The sequence below is a fragment of the Pararge aegeria genome, chromosome 3, assembly GCF_905163445.1.
Source record: "Pararge aegeria chromosome 3, ilParAegt1.1, whole genome shotgun sequence".
NCBI classification, from domain to species: Eukaryota; Metazoa; Arthropoda; class Insecta; order Lepidoptera; family Nymphalidae; genus Pararge; species Pararge aegeria.
In genome coordinates this window covers 11,083,483-11,109,173 of record NC_053182.1, presented here as the reverse complement: position 1 = coordinate 11,109,173, position 25,691 = coordinate 11,083,483, and the positions used below count along the sequence as shown (strand labels likewise).

The 25,691-nt window shown below is 35.2% G+C and overlaps 2 protein-coding genes across 2 annotated transcripts in view; one reads left to right on the top strand and one right to left on the bottom strand.

Annotated features, from left to right (window-relative positions):
- LOC120635700 (ankyrin repeat domain-containing protein 39-like) overlaps nucleotides 1–25,691 on the bottom strand; it is a 154,037-nt gene that overhangs the window by 17,068 nt on the left and 111,278 nt on the right. The window contains exon 2 of the mRNA XM_039906833.1: nucleotides 15,390–15,475. Within this exon, the coding sequence (XP_039762767.1) occupies nucleotides 15,390–15,465 (76 nt within the window). The 5' untranslated portion in view covers nucleotides 15,466–15,475. The remainder of the gene's footprint in view (nucleotides 1–15,389; nucleotides 15,476–25,691) is intronic.
- The window catches only part of LOC120635691 (trissin receptor-like), a 103,354-nt gene that overhangs the window by 1,056 nt on the left and 76,607 nt on the right, over nucleotides 1–25,691 (top strand). The window lies entirely within an intron of this gene.

The window sequence follows — 25,691 nt, the reverse complement described above, 5'->3', positions numbered from 1 at the left end:
AATCGATAGTACAAGCTTATATAGGTTACGTTAGAGGGATGAGCTAATTACGGGATTACTTTTGATAACTTTTTTCAGAAATAATCATTTTAATATTTTGTCTTTCAATAGTAAATTTAGATTATTTAATAGGTGCTATGTCTAAGATCTGCTTAGAATACAAGTGAAGAATACTAAGAAGTATTACCGATAGGAAAACTAGTATAGTAATAATTATCATTTGGCTGTACCAAATACTGTGTGATATGTTACGATATTTTCTTATTTGTAGGAGTTGTAGGCGTCTTCTTTGTGTTTGAGTTGTAGGCGTATCGACGTCTAACTCAATTATTTTAGCCAATAAAACGTATAGAAACTAAAAGTATTCTCCAAAGTAGCAGATAAATTGGAAATATCTAGGTGAAAGTTTTGCAATTTCTGTAGGTCTTCGGCACTATTTTACCTACCCGCGACACACTCCCCAGAAAATAACAGGGATTATTTTAATTTCATACTAACAGGTTTCGCGTCTCCGTTTCCCGCAGTATATTTTATTAGCCTAGAAGAATTCTTGGAAAGTTCTTCCTACAAAATTAAAAAGAATCCGTCGAAATCGGTTCAGTTTTTGGCTTTCCAGTGAAAATCTTGTCAATATCGGTTCAGTCGTTCCAAACGATAAGCTCTCAGCAATAGACAAACCGGTAAACCATATAAATCGCGTGTTTGGTTTAGTTTTTCTTTCAAATATTTTTTTAGCCTACGGTATACAGTATTTGTTTAGGGATTCTTAATATTATATTAAGTATTACCTCCGTTAAGTTCTCCGTCGTAGACGTTAGTTGTAATCGGCGAATGGGACCAGTTGTCTACGAATAAAATAATTCTGTAATTGTTTTCTGTGTAAGAAACAAAAATTGTCTAATTTTGCGCAGCACCTCACTTACTGGGTTTTACATAGTAACATTAATAGATCTTCTGTACTAGACAGTGGTCGCAATCAGCAATTGTGACCATTTGTAGTACATGGGCCACAGTATTCTGTCACTAAAAATTACTACTTTTGCGTAGCGTCTCTGGGGTTAGTGCTTGCAATCATCGAATGTGCAGTTGTTGTACCTACACTGGTCAGAGATCAAGTCGTGGTTTACCGTGTCAGTAATAAAAATATTTCTTGCGTAGCACCTTACTGGTTTTTAGATACTGTGGTAGTAGTAGCGGTTGCAAACGGACCAAAGTATACCCTGTTGTGAGGGTCCGTGTCGTTAACAGAAATAGTCCACTCTTAAAAAACCCTAAGAAACGATAACTATCCTGTGGTAGTAAATTTTAATTGAAAGTAATATATTGCTGCTACCGTAGAAGCATTTTTTTTCCATGCTAGTAAAAAAGTCCTAGTTAGAGTAACAAATTTCTCATAATCACTTCAACCTATTGATGTCCATTGCTGGACATTGCATTGGGTCTTTTGTAGGGAGTTCCAAAATTCAAGATCCTGGGCCGCTTGTGGACTGTTGTTGTCGTTTGCGACTCTTTCGATGTCCTATTCCCACCTTGTTGGGGGCGTCAACCACCAACATCAAGGCGTTCACCGGTCACCATCCAGCACCTTGGGACCCCAACGTCTATCAGTTTGCCGAGGAATGTGCCCCGTCCATTGCCTTCAGCTTTGCGACTCGCTGAAGGATGTCAATAACTCTAGTGATTCTACAGATCTCCTTATATCTGATTTGACCACTACAGAGATATTCCTAGCATAGCTCTCTTCATCGCCCGCTGAGAAACTCTTAGCCTTCTTATGTGGCCCATAGCAACCGAAGCCGCAGCAACTTAGAGGATTTTAAATGTAGGTAACGTTGTGATAGTTCAACAGATATAGCAATCGGAGACTGTATTGAGTATCGTATACGGATCACAGTATCCTGGATTGGTGATAGGCTGCACATACACAGTAACATATTATCGACATTCTATTTTTATGGATGCGGTGATAGCTCAGTGGCTAGGACTTCGACTTCATTTTCGGATGGCCGAGTTAGAATCCAACCTGTGACTTTTCTAAGTTAAGTGCTTTTTATTATTGTGCAATTAAAATATCACTTGCTCCAACAGTGCAAGATAACATCGTGAGGTACCCTACATGCCTGTGAGTTCTCCATAATGTTCTTAAATTGGCGCAACAGGCAATACGTATTATTGATAATATGCAGAATATTGACAATATTACAGACGTGTGTAGAGGGGCTTTAAGTATCGATCGATCGAAGTTGTCTGCTTTTGCGTAGGCTTTCAATGATGAGATAATAATACTCTTTGGAATACATTAGTAGCAATCAGCGATTGGCTCGAGTTTTCATATGCTGATCTTAGTATCCCGTGATGGTGTTCCTTGACGGTAACAAAGTTTGTCTACTTTTGCAAAGTGTCTTTCTGGGACTTAAATACGTAGTTCCCTGCGTTACGACAGTTCTTAGTTAGTGATCTTAGATAATGTATGTACGCATGGTTTCACCATGCGGCATTGGCGGAGATGTCTATTAACTAGCTATAGATAATCATACATGATTATTTATGAACATTCGTTTCGGTTATCTTAAGGTAATATCCATTTAAACTTTATCAATAACCTCAGCCATCATTCTCAGAATAGAAGAACAACACCCCATAATACACGGCCTACTGATCTTATGTGAGTTTTTAATTATTAGATATGAGAATGTTAGTGTTTTCAACGGGCTAGCACAGGCTGGAGACAAAAATTATAACCCCTAGACAAGGAATAAAATTAACGTGTCCACCTGCTTAAGCACGAGAACAGGGAGTAGGAGAAGTTTACCCCATTTTTAGTATGTAACATACACTCGGCGTCATAAAAATCGCACCTTTTGAAAAAATAAACTTGAATCAGTTTGAAGCCCTGTTAATCATTGTTTTATGTTGACACTGATATAAATAATTTTTTTATGTTGACACTGATAAAGGTTTTTTATAGTCAATATCATTACAATACCATAACCTTGAGGTTATGGTATTGTAATGATATTGACTATACCATAACCTTGAGTATTGTAATGATATATAACCTCAAGGTTATGGTATTGTCAATATCATAACCTTGAGGTTATGGTATTATAATGATATTGACTATAAAAAACCTTTATCAGTGTAAAAAAAAAACTGTTGTGAAAAAAATTGACAAACAGAAACAGACAATAAGTTATACAGAAAAATAAAAAAACCTTTATTAAATAAAACTTAAAACTTAGTGTTACCCCCTCTTGCCCTAATTAAAGCTTCCATGCGGTCTTTCATGGATCGAATAAGCCGCACGATGAATTCTTGAGGAGTTCGAGCCCATTCGGCGATGACAGCATCTTGAAGGTCTTGGAGGGTCGTTGGGGCTGGATTGCGTGACCGTACTCGACGTTTTAACTCGTCCCAGAGGTGCTCTATCGGATTGAGATCTGGACTTCTGGGTGGTCACTGCATTACTGGAATCCCAACCTCTTGTAGGTAAACGCGTACAATCAATGCGGTGTGGCAGCGAGCGTTGTCATGCATTAAGGTAAACCCTTCGCCAATGAAACCAGCATATGGAACCACATTCTCGTCCAAAACCTCCGTTATGTACCGGTGAGCAGTCAGCGTCAGTCAGCAAAGAGTGGTTTGTTATGTATGGTTCAAAAACCATCTCCATAAATTACCACGTTTACAGTTGATGGCAAGTTTATTTTCGCTACATTTTTTTAAAGCACCAAATTCAGAAGGTTTATATAGTTAATGAAATGTACCTATTGTTTTACAAAAGGTCGTTAAACGTCCTTTGCATTGATATAAATATTGTTTGGCTTAGATGTACTGGCTTGGTGATATTATCGGTTAAACCCTCATTTTCAGACAGGTGCGATTTATGTGACGTGTAGTATATATTATTTGGATATTAATTCCTCTTGTGCGCCAGTGCTCCAAGAGTTGATAAAGCTGTGGGAGAAGATAATTTTTTATCCTTTCCCCTGGGAGAAAATTGTCTCCTGCCCCAGCAGGAGTAATATACCATTTTTTTACTGAAATACCTAAAACATTACAAATACTAGATTAACCTGCGATTCGAACCCAGTACCTTGTAATTCGTTGTCGAATATGCATTAAAATTGGAAGGTAAAGATAACTTAACTGTCCTTTCATAAAAAAGTTATAGAGAAACTTTATATAGCTAACGTAGGTTCAGTAAGAGTAAATAATTTATGACGGCTATATTTTGGCCTCTACTTTATGCCCAGAATAAAGAATTCCCAAAGCTTTTAAAAAATCTTCGTAGAGATCAAGTCATGAACAATTTTTGTTCTTGTCTAAGTTTTTTTTTTCTCATTTAGGTTTCCTTTTTGAAGTTCATATAATTTTGAGTGGATTTTGACATTTGTATGTCAGTTAACCTATGATTGAATTGTTTTCTGGTAATTTAATTACTCTTAATGCTTAATCTTGAATCAAAGAGGTCTTCTGGCTCGTTGATCCAGAGGTTAAACTATGGATCTCGAGCACTTGTGTACCCTGGTCAGATCAATAATTTTTATTTGAGTTATGTTAAAAAAAATTCAGTACCAGAATTGGAGGTGGTGTCCAACCCAGAGCATATAAAGCCGTCAGTCCCGGTTATTATCACTGATGCTATCACTGATACGAGAGTCTAAGGTCTGAAATCCTCCCTTCTGGGCTTGCGCCCAGCATTGGGTCTTTAATATGCTAATGATAAATTCTTCTCATGAGGTCATCATTGTGTGTTCAAACAGTCAAAAAATAATAGAACGGAATGCCTGGCATAGCTTTTAAAGTAGAATAGATAATTTTAAGAATAATTCACGTTTCCTTAAAATATTAGAAGAACATTTTGATATGGTATAAACGGATTATCAAAATTATTTTGATATACATGAGCTTAAAAGTTTTACAAAGGAGATACATAAATCTCGATTATCAGTTGAACTGCTTAGTAACTCATAGATACCAAAACAACATTAATCATCGGGCTGAGGTTTTCATTGTTAAGTAGTTAAGTTATTATCAGAGCAATATAAACGTTTTAAAATAAACCTATTTATCTCATTCTGTCTGGGTTTTGCGTGTACAAGGTACTTAGTTAGACTTTTTCCTAGAAATGTTACAAATGCAAAAGTTGTTGCGTGAGAGAAGGAGGAAACAAACAAATTTTTGGTCTGAAAGTATTAAGTATCCTGCGTGATGAGATAATTATACAATTGCACTTTAGATTGCAAAGCGGTGATAGCACGGTGGGTAGGCGAAGTTCAACAACTTCGACGGCCAAGTGAAACATCGTGAGGAAACCTGCATGACTGACAGTTATCTTTAATGTTCTCAAAGCCGTGTGGAGTCCACCATCCCGCACTGTGCCAGCGTGGTGGACTATGGACTTAACCCCTTCAATGTGGGAGGAGACCGTTGCACCGTGATGGGCCGGTAATGGGTTGGTATGAGGACTTTAGATTTTATTCATAAGAACCGTTTACAATGCTTCTAGAAGTAACAATTGACTTATTTCAGTCGAGCCCTTACTCAGATTGATCGTTTATTAATTACTAGCTGTTGCCCGCGACCACGTCTGCGTTCATTCTATTTAGTTGTAGTTCTAAAAAAAATTAAAGTATTCAGTATCGCTAAGCCTTAAATGAGGGCAGCAGACTGTCCGCTGAAGAGTTCTGTCCTCTATCTCTAACCACTATCAGATCTACACAAAGTTTGGGCAAAATTAAACACACATCTCTATATACTTCTATAGTACAAAAATAATTGTTTAAATCGGTTATAACTTGTCGGAGTTATGGTGTAAAATCGTCAAACACTATCATCCCCTCTCCCAAAGGAACCGAGCTTAATGTCGGGATAAAAAGTATCCTATATTACTTCTAACACTTCCAAGAATATGTGTACAAAGTTATATTTATTATTTATTTATTTAACTCTTTATTTGTACACCACAATGAAGTTAGGAAAAAAAAAACAATAGAAATACAAAGACAAAAGTAGAATACATACGGCGGCCTTATCGCTTAGTAGCGATAAAGTTTCATGAGGATCGGTTAAGTAGTTTTTGCGCGAAAGCGTAACAAACTAACTTACATTGACATTTATAAAATTACCAGGGATAGGGATTCTGAATGCCCGTAAATTATCTCTGGGCATATAGAACACGTCAATCCTGTCCTTACTTGCAGTGAAAGAGTATAAACCATAACACAACGGATACGTTTCACTCGAGCTTATGTTGTTATTCGCATGTTCTGTAGGTACTAAAAAATACTTTTGCGGCTCTTGCGGTAGTTTGCAATCAACTTTACTCTCAATACGTACAAAGCTCGCGTTAATCCGCCGATTACGGTTAATGTCGTCGATACCGTAATCAATACCATTGCTGAGCGTTTATTTCATCAGGGATGACTGCCAATCTCATGATATAACTTTTTATTTGAAGAGGTTGGCAGCCATTTCGATTATGTATTTTGTTTCAAATGATTCTACTTATGTGGTTTATATAATGTAACTTAAGAACGAGTATTAGCAGCGTCTGGTTAAAAGGTATCTACGTCGGAAATATCTGCGGACAATGCGGACCTCGCCAGTAACAGCTCTCTCTTATCAGATCCGCAGATATTTTAGAAGACTTGTGATATGTAGATAATTCTTCTTCATTATGTCTAGAACTTTTAGAAGTTCTTAAGGATTCTTATCTAAAGATTCCACATAGGTTTTTTAATTCCAAAAATACGAATGGCTAAATGTAAACTACTCACTATTATACAAAATATTTTGCATCTATGGACGGTAATTTTTGAGTTCTCAAAGTTGTTATACAACATATTGTTAGTGTATTTCAGTTTTGTTCTCCAGGTTATTCACGTTCAGCTACTTTATTGTGACGAACATAAATTGTTTACCTTTTAAAGCTCTTGAATCGCGATCCTTAAAATACTTATAACTGTGCAGCTTCGGTGGCTATCCGTGGTCTTCATAATCAATTCAACCTAACAAAATGGTGCATAGTTAACTATAGGTGCATATATCAAATTGCCTATGATATTCGAAGAGCAGTGGCGTGCAATTCATACATGCACAAAAGCACTGCATACCCAAATTATTTTATATAACCACTATTGGATAGGAATTTTTCTATTTTATGCCATGTACCTACTTTGTGCGTACCCTGGTCAGAAACCCTGTGCAACCCTGACGAAGAGTTCCCTTGCTTTCTCCAGGATCCTACCAATTTTACTTAAACTGATTACAATAGGACCACTTTGAAATTATATTATTTCAAACAAAATAAGAACTTTCCATATCGTTCAATAAATGACGGAGTTCTGAAGCAAGAAAAAAAACCTCTTCCTTTTTGAAGTCGGTTAAAAATCAATCTTAATCAGTGCAAAATTTGGAGTAAACAGTTAATTTTTTTAATTCACCTATATATACGATAGAAAATCATCTTAAATGGATAGTAAAATAGCGGATGGAAAATGCTAAGACGCAGTTATAATAAATTCGTAGATAAACAAATACATTGATACACTAAAATTTGTCTTTAAGTCTTTTTTTGGCCATCTAACCCAATCGCTTACACGATTGACTGTTGAACTGTTTGTAAGGAAAGTTGTTATTTGCCTGTAGCTTGCCTTCTGGAGACTGGTATAGGCACCGCGGACTTCTTGCTTCTTCACGGGAAATCAGAAACGAAAACCCGGTCCCACTAGGTCTATTATATAATTGTCTTCAATGGTTTTGTCACGTTTTGTGTTAATGCTTTTAAAAGTTCGACATGTAGGTGTATAGTGCTTTAATTTTCATTCCTTCGAACGTCTGACGCCGAGCAAGTTATTTTTGGATGTAATGACATAGACACTCATGCAAAACGTCAATCTACCGCAACCGACGCTACGCCTGTTAAGTCATCAAATATTAAGTACTTAAGATGCCTAGAAACACGTAGCTATAACATCACGTCGGGTGTTGACAGTGTGTTTATTATTTTTGACTTTGTATGCTCAATGAAAATGCAAACGTTAAAAGTAACACACGGGTGTGGCATCTAGCAGGATGGCGTGTTGTTAATATGATTCCAGCTTTAATATTTTCGCGTATTTTCCCCAAACATTGAACCGCAGGGGTTTTCACCCTAATTTGGTATAATGAGGAAGGGGCATTCGTTACAATCTATTTTTAGCAGCCTATTACTTATCACGAGTGTAAGAGACCGAAAACGCTACGCAATCCGCGTGCCAATTCGGAAAATAGTTCTATTTTTTTATCAAAATAGACATTACGACCGCCGTAAGTAGGTGGGTACGTTTGGCACATCCGTTCGATATATAACTGATGTAAACTGGCCGTCATAATCAGGTGATTTAGAACATAAGATAAGTTTAAGAGTTATGCAAAATTCGAGCTTTTATCTGTAAACAAGACAGTGATGATCTATTACATCGTATGTTGTGAATGAACACTTGCGAAAATAGGTAAGTATAGCTGAGCGTGGATATTCTCTGCATCCCAGTGGCGTGCACTGGGTTTTTGACCAGGGTATGCATAAAGAAGGAAGGTGCCATAAAATGGAAAAATCCTTCGCATTTATGAGTCATATAAAAAATTCAGGGTATGCAGTGCTTTTGTGCATGTATTGAGTGCACGCCACTGCTGCATCCATCTTTTATTTTACAAAAACAATTGCTGGACCAAGCCAGATGCCAACCTGTTGGTAAGGGGAAACCCATCGGCTATAAACAAAGAAACAGGCCAAGAAACAGGTCCTGCAACGTGCCGCTCTGTGTCCATCAACCTGAGCCTCATGTAGGTACTTGTAGTTTCACCGGCGGCAAGAACGCCCTTTAGACCGAAACACAGCATTGCAACAGTACTGCTTGGCGGCAGAAGTAACCATATCTTCTATATGAAAACAAAGGCCTGAGTCCAGAAGTGGGACATTTATGTAGATGAAGATGATTATGACAAATACAGGCAAGGGTTAGCTTTGCCTTAGCGTCCTACTTTTCCACCTAGTCGTAACTAAACTGAAAAACCAATACCTTTCCCACTGGGGCACTCGGGTAATAAATTCTCGTTGTCGATAGACATACCTAAATCGTATGCAGTTGCTATGACATAAATAAATTGTATGTAGTTAATATATTTGTGCCATCTATCTTTGAATACAACTGACCTACAACGCAAGCTTTTTCAAAGCACATTTAAAAATTGAATGTTTGATTTTTTTAACCCACTAACAAAAAAGGTGAAGGTTTTATTAATTCGGTTGTATTTTTTTTTATGTTTGTTACCTCAGAACTTTGCCATTTGTGTACCGATTTAAATTTTTTTCTAAATTTCAAACGGTACACTTCTCATGTGGTCCCATTTTCATTGGGTTAAGATCTGTTGTAGAGATCCTGGAGTAATCGGGAGAAATCCTCAATTATTATTATAGGGGCACCTAAAGCGATTTGAGTACTTTTCAAAGAAATTAGAGCATTTGCTTTTTAAAAGCAAATGCTCTAGTTTCTTTGAAAAGTACTCAAATCGCAAATTTGGTCAAGTGAAACTGATGATGAATTCAACTCATGGCCACTGGAACAACAAAATTGACACCCCAGGTTCGAGAAAAGAAAAACTTTGTAAAAGGTTTTGAGCAGTTGACATTTGGCGATTAATACTTAAATATATAGATAATCGAAAATAAAGCCACTAAAATGCATGAAAAAATACTTTTTGACAAAAAAGAAAACTGACTTTGTTAAACAAGTAAAAGGCAAGAAATAAATATTGTCTACAACATTTTTAATTCGGTGCCAGGGGGCATCCGCCTAACTTTAAGTCACCCTGAGCACAATACCCATTTTTACAGTATTTTTTAAAACTTTGCTTTATAAATCAGATATATTAGTATAATCTTCAGAGTGTGTACTCTGTTTGATTGTGACCTGATAACGTATAAATCCTGGGACTGATTTAAAGCTTCTGCTGGAGATAGGAATAGTCGGTCCCGGTCTTTCTTCTAATTTCAGAGCAAATTATAATTTCATCGCGGACGACGGTCGTGGGCAGCAGCTAGTACTTTATATACCTACTTAGGTTGTAATTCAGTAATATTTAGTTTATGAATTGATATCAAAGTGATTAAAATTATATTGAAATACGTCCTAGTTTCCGAGATAGCGTTTACACTACCGTATTGGTTAAATAACAAATATTGCCCTAGTCCATTCAATCTATATACGAGTACCAACAAAACTTTACGTTTTCGAACAACTGTAGATACCTAGGTTACATTAGAAAAGGAAGTAAGTAGTTTGTAAAAGGATTTTTGCCACAAAATGTTGCAGTTTCATAATTATAAAATAATGCTTATAATAAAATAAGGGTAAATGAATATTCTTAATAATGCTATGTCATACTATATACAAAGTATACATATTAGAATACCTCCTTTGAGTAAGTAGAAAATGTTGCAAAAGTGTATTTTTATTCAAACCAATTACTAAAATCACTTCAATATTACTTTGTTTTTGTAACGCATCAATTCTCTTTTTTCTTGTTTGGTAAAGCTATTGTGTTGAAGATTATTTTTTATGTAAGTACGTAATTAAATCGGAAATCGTTTACTGGCTCATACGTTTAAAATTAATTATATTTAAGCTTTATTTATACACCTACCTATCTTCACATTGATAAATATTTTACTATAAACTAACAGAGACATAATCTAAGTAGGCATACGAAAAATCGTTTTTTAATCTGATACGCCATACAATTTTTACGTCGACCGGAAATTGGTTTGTGGCGGACGTAGCCTCACTTCATTTATATATTTTCTAGCACCCTAATAGGCAAGATGACTTTATTAAAAGTATCGCTAAAACATTGTATTTATATTATGATATATCATTCATGTATTATGAAAAACGTATCTTTAATTCTATTCTAAGTGAATAAGTATGTTTTTTCCATAAATAATACTGCAAAATCTAGCGATCCGCCATGACAGGTGAAACGCCGAATGATGACACGTCTACATAAACATAACTTTTTACCGCTTAAACTTCAACCACTAACTATTACTTGCTCAGTTTTATCAATATTAAAATCAATAATCTTTAGTTTGAACTCGGATTTTATAAGGCAGACAGTTTGGCCATGACACCCGGCGAGCGTTTTCGCGCATTTAATGGCAACAGCACGATGCGGGCACGTCAGCCGATGGATATTACAGTATTCAAAATAATCAAAAACTATTGTTCCCGAACTTTTTCATGCCATCGATTCTTAATAGAAATACCAGGACTTTAAAAATAACCTGGTAACCATAACTTTAGCTGTGTTTTTTATTAGATCAAATCGGGTCACGGATTACTGTAGCGAAAGAAAATATTAAAACAATATTAAAATAATGAGACACTTTTCTCGTATCGACAGGTTAAGTAACAGCTTTTCTTGCTAGTGCACTCTAAAAATAAATTGGTTATTCCTAACAAGATAGTGATTGTTGTGATCAAGCATCTTGATTCCATACGAGCCTAACAAGAACATAGATACATCAAATAAGATGATAATGATTGTTCATCATAATTCAATGGACTGGGCAACTGTATTGCTCCTATTATTGTTACTTAACTAAGGCATATTCTTAACTGATTCAATTTACGTACTTGTTTAAGCTAAATAATTAAAAATGATCTTATCATACAAAGAAGTAAATAATAATAGAAGCAACGTATTTATTTATTAGAAACAATGAACATACCTACATTGTTAGCTCAATCTATAATGAACTTGCTGCTATAACTAATCAGCTTTTGTTGTTATGTTTATTATCATAATTGTTATAATTTATATAACGTCAACTAAGAGAAAATCTCTCTTAGTTGGCTTTCTTTTTTTAGAGTGTGCAATTACAGGCACAAGAGGTTTAACACCTACGCCTCAGCAGGATGGACAGAACGGCACTTTGTAGGACGGTTCGTTGCGTAGTATTGCTTTGTTTATAGGCCATGGTTTGCCGATTACCATATTATATGACGGCCGATTGGCACAGTTCGCAGCGACCCTGCTTTCTGAGTCCTAGGCCGTGGGTTCGATTCCCACAACTGGAAAATATTTATGTGATGAACATGATTGTTTTTCAGTGTCTGGGTGTTTATCTGTATGATATAAGTATTTATGTGTATTCTATTAATTTAAAAAAAAAACAACACCTATCTTAGTACCCATAACACAAGCTACGCTTCATTGGGGCTAGATAGCGATGTGTGTATTGTCGTAGTATATTTATGTATTATTATTTCTTATTATTATTATATGCATAGATATACCACCGGATACCATAGATATACTATCGGATTGCTTCGTCAATTATTACTATTTAAAAGAAATGTTCACCGCGTACACACATTATTTATTTGTAAACGCTAAGTAAAATGTAATCTCAATGTGTTTCTAAATGTTCAAACAAACATGCCATTAACTCGCATATTCAAATATTAGGCATTTTTTTATTTGTTTCTGGTCATTGATATACCGAACAATAGGTCCTTAGTAAGTACTGAAAAAGTGACTGAAAATTAAATAAAATGTAATTAAAACGAGCCACTGCTTTGAAAAGAGAGTAATTAAATGCAATTGCGGAAGGAGCTGTTTAACAGAAATCACATCAAACTATCTTTGAACCCAAACCCTTTCAGGCGAAATTATTCTACGACTTTGTTGGGAAGCTTTTGCCTTCACTTTCACGATGTTCAGTGCCTTTGTGCTTGAAATTAAGGGCATATTGTTGTTTGAAAGCATAATCTAAATAGGGGTGTAGCCAGGGGAGGGAGGGAGCAGGCGAAAGAAATCGAGCAAGTATATTTATACTAATCTGAGACTATACTGCCTCGTTGGTCTAGTGGTGACCATGTTCGACTGCAGATTACGGGGTCCTCGGTTCGATGCTCGGGCGGACCAGTAAATAAGTATTGGGTTTTTCTATCAATAAATCTTAGTAGCAGCCCGAAGTTTGGAAATTGGTGGGGATTCACCCCGTGCCTCGGTGAGCACGTTAAACTGTCGGTCCTGAGCCTGATCTTTTCGGTTGGCCCGATTTTTTCGATCTGCCGTCCCATCGGACTTTGAGAGAGAAGGAATAGAGAGTGAACCTAGGTTTGCGCACATGTTTCTGCACTATAGTATCTTCCTCCGCGTAATTGGGAAATCTTTCTGGAGATTGGCCACCTACGGTTGAAAAGACGGAGAGTTACACAGGCTATTATACTTTTTATCTCAGGAAAACAAACGGATCCCATGGGATTTGCCAAACTCGTAATAAATGCGGACAAAGAACGCGGTTCTATCAAAAGTACATGATAAAAGTTTTCTAGGTAGATGGGTGCCGTGACTATACATTGATGACGATATCGCAAACTTACTGCAAAACTTGGAATGTTCAAACTGCTTCTACCGTCGCGTACTTGAGGAAACAAAATGTCAAAGGATTTTACAAGCAATCGTGCAGAGTGTATTAATTTATGCTCGTGTCTTCGTATGCTATGAACATAGCATATAACATTACTCTAAGTTGGGCGGGTAACTACTTAAGTTTTCATAAAGCAATTCAATCAAATCATGAAATGTATGTTCAATAATGTTTTAATTTGAATCTGATAATGAAATTTCAATAGTTATGTGGAAATGGCAAAGGGGGCCGGACGGTAATCGAAAAGGTTCGGAGTTTCAAATTTTTATCCTTGTTATAGTCATGTGAGCGGAGAAGTTGTGTTATAAAAAAAAAAAAATTTAAAATGTAAGAATTTTGTCTATAAGGCTTCGTCCGTGGTTAGTTACCACCATACCGACAAAGGCGTGCCGCCAAGGTAGCACTTAAATTAAATTTTTCTATACGTCATCGTACTGGAATACTAAATCAATGGGTGGCGTCTTTGTTGGTAAGGCGGTAACTAGATTCAGAAATAATAAATTTTCTTATTGCTCCTGTCCGATATCGAACCCAGCAGCCTGTAGACAATAACGCTCGCCACTGCTTTTTGATTTTGGCAATATTACTGTTGAAAATTATTCTGGCTATATTATTCGTCGGATCCACTGATCCATATCTTACCCATATTCTCGTTATCCTGAACCATTATAATTTAATATAATGTATTATAATTTAATGTACGTTCATAAAAACATTTCTAAATTTAAGAAAAAATGTAACTGCAATAATTTAAACATTAGAAGTAAGAATAAACTTACAGTGCAATATACTAGGTTACATAAAATTCATAATTCGTTTAAAGGAAATTATACATACAATTCTACAATAAACTACCAATTGACATCTTGGAGATGTCTCTTTAAAAGTTCAAAGTTTGTATTAAACGTAAGCTTATAGAAAAGTCCTATTATAGTATAAAGGACTACGTAAACGATAAAAAAGCTTAGGTGTAAATTATTGCTCTAACCAGGTTGCTCTTCTAATAATTTAAAATGACATTGTGAGATGGCGATAACAAAAAAAAAACACCCGGCTAAGTTTGTTGTGGGCTTCTTCTTAGACCGGGACGCGTTTGGAACCCTCGTAGCTTTAGTTTTAAGTTTACGAATGTGGTTATCGCCATCATCTCACTACCGTGTAATTCTTATGTACGCATCAAAAGTGCCACCTGTGGGCCTACTTGAATAAAGATATTTTTGACTTTGACTTTGACTTTTGACATTGTACGTCCATAGCGAGTCATAGGTCTTTTGTATCGAGCTCAACACCCCAATATCCTGTGACACCCTGCTTTATGTCTTTTGACAAAGTATCCACCCGTTCCCTACCTTCCGATATTGCATCTTTCGGTACATGTTGGTCGTATTGGTACCTTGAAAGTCATCCCCTTCAAGCTCTAAGGCCTATCATACTGTTTAATCCAGTTCCTTTAGGGCTCTAAATATTATCTTAGTGATCTACAGGGAAAGGCTTGTCCTTTCTCTTTAGATCACTGACATCGCGGAACAAATACTTATTAGATCGAACATCATCATCATCAGCGACCACAACTGGACATAGGTACTTTTTAAAGGAGTTCCAAATGCCACGGTCTTGTGCCGCTTGCGTCCAGACTCATTGGATGTCATGCGTATGTTGGGTCTACGAACTATTTACCGTTGTGGGGTCGCCATTCCATCACCAATGTACTTCAAGCGTACATCAGTTCTCCGAATAAATAATAATAATACCATAAAATAAAAACCATAGAAAAATACCTTGATAATTGCCAATTCAGCTTTGACACTCGTTGAGTTGTCTCGGTAACTCTGGTTCGGTTCGGTCTCGGTAAATCTTGTAATTTCTGATTTTATCTCCTAAAATAACATTTCTACTTAGGACTCACCTTCTGCGAAAATTTGTCTCTCCTTTTCCTTAAGCGGATCGCTGTTAAAACTCTGAATCCATTTTCCGCTCCTCATGCGAAACCACCTGAAAGAAATAGCGACACTTAATTAAATTGAAATAACAGTAAATAGACATCACACCATAAAGTTCCGTTCTTGCATTGAATTATTCCGAGCATATATCTCTCCTTCGCCAGCTGTGTTATTATAGGCCTTTATAATCCATGTATTATCATAACCATAATCTAGACCTAGCTTCAAACATTAGGAAACCGGCCTAGGAATCATGTGTTCGATATGTGGGCCGCGGTACTAGTAACAATAAATTTTATTTAAGAGGCTGAGCTTGCATAAATTGGATTGGATAAATCCTATAAAATTATTAACAGAAGGTAAACCCTATCTTGAAAGGTACTTTTTTGCCCTCGAGGCTAAAGGCGGGTCCAGATATGCGTAATTTGTCTAATCCGATCACCGCAGTCGTATAGCCAAGTTGTATTATGATCGTATATATGTGAATGACCGAATGAATGAACACAATTTTATTGAGCACAACAAAAAGTACAGAATTCATAAAACAAACACAATATAGCGTGTATCTAAATTTGAATGGGGGATGAAAAGTAGATATGATAAGCGTACAATTATCAAGGTTGATAATTGAAGTTAGGGCATAAAATAAAAAATACCATAAATGTAGACATTACTAAGTATTTTCATTTTTTTTAATTTTTATATTTGTGCCGAAATTTCCTCCAAGTATAGGTTAAAACACTTTTGTAACAATAACATTTTTAGTTTAGGATGATTACGACGACTCGATGAATGCGTAAAAAAGGCCAAATAAAATTACAAACTGCAACGTTGCATACTGAAACCGAATCCGGTTACTTAACGATTCGATAAATTATTTATTATATTGGTACTTGACATAGATATTTATGGTCACCTTACGAAAGCTATCTCGTGACTAAGTGCTAATTTCAGAAAAAAGGAGGTATAATAAAAATAACATTCTCAGATATGACAAAGGAATACGGAACAAAGTAGTAAAAAAAGATCCTGTATAAGACGCAGCAAATATAAGTTAATATTATGCAATAAATTCCAGGTCCATGTCCATGTTTGAGTCAATGCATGAAGTGATTTTTCTTATTTGCGCTTTAAGCTGGCGGGCGGTTTTGTTGATGCTCTTGCGCTGAATTTTGCGTTGTGTTTTGTGTTACAGTAAATTTATAAAGTGGGTAAATAATTAAACTTTTGATAACTATAACTTCATATTTGCCAGATATTTATGTTCATGACATTGAGTTGGTATGTATTTTGATATAAATACGACTGCATTGCACCTCAGTTCTACATGGACTCGAACGATGCAAAGATACCTCCCGGTATCTTACTCGTTTATCATTTGTTTAGTATTTTAACATATTTTAATATAGCCTGCTCTATCAGCTGTGAAAGAGCAGGGTTTTATGTGTATAATATGAAAATTCGGTTCCTTAAAGTGCCTCTTTAGACGAACGTGGGCGGATCATTGAGCACAGCAGCTCTGAATAGTAAATAGATGTTTTAATTATTCGCTGGCGCGTTAACCTCTCGTAAATCCCTTTCTTATGGATGCCAACAACCTTAAAGGAACCTACATATACTATTGAAAATTCACTAACTGTCACATACTTTGTAAACACCTGGAATAGAAAGCAGGCTATGGCACTCATATGGCACTCTGTATTCAGTTCCGTCAAAATTGTCTGAACCGCTACAAAGGTTAACGCGGAAATAGAGAAAATAAATAAATAAATAAATATACTTAGACAATGCACACATCGCCATCTAGCCCCAAAGTAAGCGTAGCTTGTGTTATGGGTACTAAGATGACTGTTGAATATTTTTATGAATAATATACATAAATACTTATAATATGCAGACAAACACCCAGACACTGAAAAACATTCATGTTCATCACACAAACATTTTCCAGTTGTGGGAATCGAACCCACGGCCTTGGGTCGCTGCCCACTGCGCCATTTGGCCGTCCAAAATAATTAAAGCCATCCCTGCTGGAGCAAATTGGGAATTCATAATTTCTTCTGTAATTTCCTCTGTTCTTGACTGTTATTTTGTTGTCTTGGTCTTCGGCTGCTCCTAGTTACCGCCCCACAAGCAAAGACGTGCCGCCAAGCAATTTAAAGTTCCGGTGTAATTCCAAATGAAGACCGATTATACGTATGGGTTTAATATAACTGCCTGATACCCCTAACCAGGTTTATGTTCCAGCTTTCCTTAGTACCTACAATATGAGTACCATCAAATCAATAGTGAATAGGCATCTTCTAGGCAAGCGCGCTCGGCTGCATCATAACTTACCATCAGGTGTTTTTGATTGCAGTCAAGATAAATATATACATAAAAAAAATTAAAACAAATGTATATAAATATATATAGATTACAACATGAAACAATATCAAGTCAGTCAGAGCAAGTAAGTAAAACAAGCAACCACTCTCGTTATACTACCTTTGCACAATTTTAATAGTTCAGAAATTGAAAAGAAGAAACGCTTCTTTTCAGTCTTCGGACATTCTGGACACGTATCTGCACCAATACTTCCAATACTTCTCTTATTGACGTAGAATCCGTTACTCTATTGCACAGACGTATCTAAGTTCACTACTCAGGAAAAATTGATCTATCTAGAGTTTTATTTTTGTAAAAAGGTATTGCATTTCGTCTAGGTATATATTATATACACTGGTTTTTTTATGCCCTACACTAGTGAACCCAGTATTTAGAAGTGTAAATTAGTTGTAAAGTAAATAAGAAGCATCCTTTAAAAAGTAAGTATAACAGGCGTTGTGCGGCGGTGGTGTCATTTCAACAAATTGCGGACGGTTAGTACAGCAGAATAAAATATTCGAATAGATACTTCAGTCAGTACATTCAATCGGCGGCTACCAAATGAAATAAATTAATATTTTAACTTGTTATGACTGCTTTATTGAACTTAAGTTATTTAATATTGCTTAGAGCTTCTGCAGATCGGATAGATAAAAGAGGTTGTCGATGTACGGCGATAAAAAACACGGTATATAGATAGATAGATACATATATTCATGGCGTATCTAATTGTTCTAGCTTTCGTGTACTAATGCTTTCGTGTACTAATGAATAATTAGAAAGCTAATGTGAACCCTTCACCCATATTGCCACTGGCCATCATAATATTTACATGTTGGTTGCCTGGATCAGAAAGTTATGAAGCAGTAAGGCAGCTACTAGTTATTTGTACAACTATTTAGCTTTGTGTTTATTTATTTAAAAGATTAGAAAAAAACAAATATTATTTTGATTTTGATTATTAGAAAATATCCTATATTTTCTAATAATCAAAATAGAGAGAAACACAAAGACTGAAAAAGAATACAAAAAGGCGGCCTTATCGCTTAGAAGCGATCTCTGCCAGGCAACTTTAGGATTAGGATAAGAGCGAGAACAAATAGGTGGTGTTATTATTATTATAGCTACATACGAATACATAAACAAAAATTACACAAGTATAAAAATATTATGTCTTGTATGTAATATATATTATGTCTTGTATATATATATATGTATTTATATGAAACAAATATAAAAATAATAAACAAATATATATTAAAATTAAACACCAGTCTTTAATTAAGTTCTTTTAATTAAGATTTAACTGCTAAGGTAAAATACTAATTCCACAGAAAACATTAAGCTACTAGATGGTAGAGGGCGTCAGATGTTACTTTTTAATGGGCTGTTTTAAATAATAATTAGAACTTGCATTTCGAGAGACACTCTGATCGGGCACTCAGCTTAGCAGCACCCGTGTAGGGACTGTTATGGTAGTTACGTGTTAATATAGATTCCTGAGCGGGTTATGGGGCTCTTACCGTACACATTAATAATTTGGAAAATAATTAGAGTTACTTAGATTAATCACGGAATTGATAGTAGATTAGATCAAATAATAGTTTAAAGTAAACAAAACTAAAAAGTAGTAAATAAATAAATAATAAAAAACGGGGTGCTTTTTAAGATACGATAAAAATGATAATCAATCTACTTATATCTGTAAGTAAAATATTTATAACTATTGACACCATGCACCCCACGCTTTTTTAAAATATTTTTTTTTTATTCACTCTATTATTAATTTATATATTATTGAATTTTTTTACACTATTCTTAATTTAAATTTATTAAAATTTGTTTTCTAGTTTTTAGTTCGGTTTTCTAGAAATAGCGTGTTTTTTAGTTTTTATAAACTATTATTTATTTGTGTTGTGGAGTGAAAACATTTCACACTGCATGCTCAATCGTATACAGCAGTACATATAATTTGCCTTCATTTACTTAAATATATATACATTAATATTACTTTTATTATATTATTTGTACGCGTTATATACGTCCACAGGCCGGTTTAATTTCTTGCTTCAAAATTGTATCATATTATATTGTGTTGAACTTTTGCAAAAATTGGCCGGTAAGCCAGTAATTACAAATATTTATGATATGCACCGTCTGATCTAAAAAGGCTTATATACCCGAAAATTTCCGATAACCATTGCTTTTTATTGCCTCTGTACTTTTATAAAACATAAATATTGCAATGCGTTGCTTATGTCTTGTATGTTTTAACATTTCATAATTTCTGCTATGGGTGATGATTGTAACACCAATTAGGTAAGTAGGTATGTGTTTTTTATTCTGTAAGTATTACAAAAAATACGATACGACAACAAATATTCCACGAATATAATCATTATCATTATTGTCAATTCAACCGATTGACGTCCGTCTGCTGGATCTATATCCAGCAGACGGACGTCCTTTGGTAGGAAGTTCAAAATCCCATGCCGCGTGTATCCAAAGGCTCCCAGCGACCTGCCTGATGACTTCTGTCCATCTCGTTAGGGGCCGAATAACGCTAAATTTACCGTTGCTCACCATTCCAGCACCTAAAACCCAACGTCAATTGGTTCTTCGAGCTATGCCGTCTATTGCCATTTTAGCTTCGCGACTCGCTGAGCTATGTCGGTAACTATAGTTCTTCTGTGGATCTCTACATTTCTGATTTGATCAGGTAGAGACACTCCTGGCATAGTTCACTCCATCGTATGCGAATATAATCATCGTATTAACCCATTACCGGCCCATTACAGGGCACGGGTCTCCTCCCAAAATGAGAAGGGGTTAAGGCCTAATCCACCACGCTGGCCCAGCGCGGATTGGTGAAAATTAAGAAAGGTTGAATCGAGTCAATAGAAGATAATGTAAACGTTTCTACGTATTTTGTCGAGTTTTCCTTGATAGAATGATTCGACCGCGGCTAGTTTCTATCGAGCCATAAAAGCCGTAGTTTATACGAGACGTTACCTAACTACAATTTAGTAAAATCGAACCGATAGCAACGGCCTTCTTCTCGTCTAGTGGTTATCATCTTCGACTATAGAGCATGAGTTCACGTGTTCTCTCGAGGCTACCGGGTCGGTTCAAAGGTATATTTTTATTATTTTATTCGAATATCTCAGTACATATCTTGACTCTGCTGAGTTAGTAACTTGGCGATGTCCACCCTGCTCTTCGGAAATTAAGTTAAGTCGTCCACGGTGGCCCAATTATATAACTAACATATTGTGATAATAACATTCGCAAAGGCGTGTGCAGTAAACCGATCCGCAGTGGCATGAAACCAACAAAGTTTTCTTGCAACTAGATGTGACGCTGTCAAAAAACCCGCCGACAACAAGTCACCGGGCTGTCGTCGGGTCAGCTGCTTTTCAGAATAGACTCCTCTGGGTGGGAGATAAAAATATGCAGTACAATATTTTATATAAAATAAATATTTCTTATACCTAAACCTCCCACCTTCTAAATTTTATCGTCAGTTTCATACATACTGCTTTCTGAGTCCAAGGCCGTGAGTTGGATTCCCACAACTGCAAATGTTGGTGTGATGAACATTAATGTTTGTCACTGTTTGGGTGTTTATCTGTACATTATTATATTCAAACAAATATTCATCAGTCACCTTAATACCCATAACACAAGCTATGCTTACTTTGGGGCTAGATGGCAATGTGTATATTTATTTATTTAGTACTTATTTATACCTTAAAATGTAAAGACCTTTCATACAAACTGGCACCCTCACCCTTAAACCTCTTCGGGGGTAATATATTCAAAAATTGTGAAATAAAGCTTTTTTGTTTTTAACCACGAGCCACATACCAAGTTTTATGGATATAACTTAATAAATTACGGACTTTTATATAACATTTCATCTCCTATTTTACTCCTTCGGATGTGTTTCAAAAGTTTTTTTGAGAACTTATGCCATAAAGTTGTGCGTTGATGGAATAAAAAGATTTGCAGTGACAATTGTTTTCATCTATAGAGATTATTTGGAATTCATGTTCACAAACATTTTAAATCAAGAGCGTCTGAAGAATTTGCATACTCGCTACAGCCGACGACTTTCAAAATACATCTACCGTGAAAGTATGTCGGTCCAATATCTGAATATACTTGTTTACATATATTATTGTTGTCTCTGGAATGGAAATATAGGCGACTACGTGATACGACTACACAAGGTTTAAAGTATCTCCAAACCATTGTTAACATTTTCAATATTACAATCGATATAATTGATATGACCAAAATAATATACTCGTACTAGAAATGCTGGATTGTGCCAGTTTTTTGATAAAAGTTTAGTCAAGTTTTCTTTAGTTTTCCCGTGCTTAGTTTCCCGATAGAATCCACCGGAGAAGATTGACTTTAAGGGTTAGTCTGTAAAAAGTTAATCTGTGTCCTTAATATAGGATGCTATCTCTGTGCCAAATAAAATCAAGATCAGTACTCGATTGACCTGAACATAGGTGACAAACAGACTTTCGCATTTATAATGTTAGCATGAATATTTTTTTCTCGACTTTCTCTCATTTCGGATTTCACGTTCATGCCCTTTCAAAGTTAGTCCGATGTTTTCTTCAGGAAGCAACATGCAACTGCCATGGTCGTTAAAAAGGTCACAAAAATGCATAGCGCTTAGAAACTAGTGTTGCCCAAATGCAAGAACAAGACGAGACTTAGCCAGTCTTGGTCTTGGTCTTGCGCCAATACACCTGGTCTTGGTCTTGGTCTTGGTCTTGCGCTCCCAGTCTTGGTCTTGGTCTTGGTCTTGCAGCAAGAGTCTTGCAAGTCTTGCAATTACCTATTAGTCTATTACTATTTATTAAAGTTTACTTTAAATCTTAGAAAAACGTATTAGAATTGGAACATTGTGAGCTTGAATTAACATAGCCATAGTAAAGATCAAGCAGATTAATAAATAACTGAAGATTTGATAAGAAATTCGAAAAATCAACTGACCTATATGTCGTTTTCCATGGAAGTAACTGTTTCTTAATAAACATTTATGATTTATAAGCTTACATTTGCTAAAACATGTAAAAAAACAAATTAATTACAATAACTTGACTGTATTTTAAAGAACAATACTTATCTGTCTAGAAAGAGATTGAACCCTCAACTTATAAGAAATTTAATAAAAGAGTTTTACGATTTATCATTTATTTGAATAAAGCTGAAGAGTTCGTTTGTATGTTTGATGACAGAAGTTTTAAAATAAATAAATAAATCCTGAACGTCACTATACCTCCAAAGTTACTATTCCTCGTGGACGAAGTCGCGGGCACAGCTAGTAAATACTTACTCTCATCATCTCTCTCAGAGATATTCGAACACTTTTTTGCTATTTTTTCTTGTAAAAACTTAAGAAATATAATGACTAAATGTACAATAATAGTACCTAAGTAATTAGTTTAAAACCATATAAGTAATCAATATTATAATTACTTACTAGAATGAATTATTATGACATCTACTACCTATCCTCACCATTTTATCCTAATCATAATACTACTTGCGTGATCAGTATAATGTATTCATTTTCATTCTAAGCACTCTGAAACTTATTTATTCTTTGGAACACCTGTAGGTACTCTTAAAATTCGAAATTATTTTGCATGAATAGTGTCAAATGTTATGATTTCGGCGCGGCGGCAACGATTGTTTTAGATTTCAAAAGAAGCCGCCGGCGCGTGTATCATAACCATGTACTTCCGAAAAGCGGCAAATTTCTTTGAGAAGTAAGTACAAAACCTTTGATGCCGCATTATCAAAGTGCCGATGGTTAAAACATAACTATGCATGCACTCAGTTTGATTTTAATAGATATTTTTTTATTCGCTATGTTTATGGTATTAGTCGTAATGCGCATAGGTCCAGTTTTTCATATTCTTTGATATAGTTTTTTGCGTCTCATAGAATTCCTAAGCGTACCTACCTACCTATACACCGAACTGTTACACCTAACTACTCCGTGAAATAGCGCTAAGTCCTAGCTGCAAGACGCAAGAGTCTTGCAGGCTATGTCTTGTTCTTGCTCAAGTCTTGCACGGTCAGTCTTGGTCTTGGTCTTGCTAAAAATACGCGGTCTTGTTCTTGGTCTTGGTCTTGCAAAAACGCAAGAACAAGACCAAGACTGCAAGACCAAGACTGAATTTGGGCAACACTATTAGAAACAGGTTTCTGCATTTATAATATAATTTGTTTGTTGTTTTTTTATATTCTTTATTGTACACTATTATAGGTACGAGTGGCATTTTGTTCGTGTGCGTGGAAGTACGGTTTTGACATTTTAATTATTGGAAACAAGAAGTTTAAAGATTAAATATAATTTGGTACATAATATTATATAACGTGATGGGAAATAGATAAACATAATATACTTATTATAAATATGTATTTATATATGCAATATAAAAAAGAAATAAATAAATACCTCCATTATTTGGACAAATTCTGAAGTTTTAGGAAATGTTTATTTATAATTGATTGACTTTATGTTCGCGATGTTTCAAGCAATTCATTGAAATAAACTCTTTGTGAAAAATACTTTATGCTAGTAAATTTCCCATACAAACTAACATTGGATATTTCTACTGTAACGTACTTGTATGCAATTTGGCGATATTCCCGCCAAATTGTACGCTGGGTTGTATTTTGTTTCTTTTTATATCCGTACTTTTGTTAGGTGTTTTATAAGTAAATTCAGTCATTCATTTATTCATTCATAACCTAACTGCTTAAATGTTTAACGTTAAATAAAGAAACCCTTTCAGACAACATCCCGGATCTTTATTTAGTTCATCCCCTTAGGCTCTTATTAATTTGTTTATTAGGTATATATTATATACATCATCACGATTTACGAAAATAACCTGCAACCCATCATATCTATAATAGTTAAGTATATAAGCAGCGAGTGTGGTGTCGAATTACTGCACATCTCTAAAAAGAAAAATGGTGGCATTACTTTTGGACCTATCATTTTAGGTTTAAGACTTTCTCACAAATGAATTCAGAAGAGAATGACTACGAGTAACGTAACCAATGGGTAGACCATTGGACGCTGACGGTCCTGGAACACGGTGCCATAAATAAATTAAGATTTTAATTATTTGTTTATTTTATTATTCGCTTGATCTGTTCAAGGGCTTCTTCTGCCGCTGGCTAATTGTCGCGTGTATTTTCCTTGTAATATAAATGTGAAAATATAATTTAATAGGTTTGTTTGATATAAACATTTTTTGTTTATTGTACCTAATACATTTTTTGTTACTAAGGTAATAAAGTTTATACCTAACCAAGGACAATAATTAAGATGTAGAGCCTGGCTTACAAAATCGTATTTCCGAATACTTCTTTGAAAAACAAATAGTTGACATCATTACAAACAAATAGGAATATAAAAATTACAAATTAAAATATCTCCGACTTTCTATATAGTGTACATTATTCTGCTAGTCAAGCCTTATCATTTGATACAAATTTTAAGAGAGTTATAAAAAAAGTGTAGTTCACCAATTTTTCCCGCTTAACCACTCGACATTTTCTATCGATTCGATTATAATAAACTGTACCTAGATAGGCTACGTCTCGGCTTTTTATCTTGTCTTTGGTTGGTATGGAATAGTGTGGTACACAGGTACTTTGATGCTAGTAGGTATCCACTACATGTGTAATTTACTATGCAAAAAACAAAATAAACGATTTTCATTTATAAATAAATAATAAATAAATATACTATGACAATACATACACCGCCATCTAGCACCAAAGTAAGCGTAGCTTGTGTTATGAGTGCTAAGATGACTGATGAAAATATTTTTTTTTTATGAATACATAAATACTAA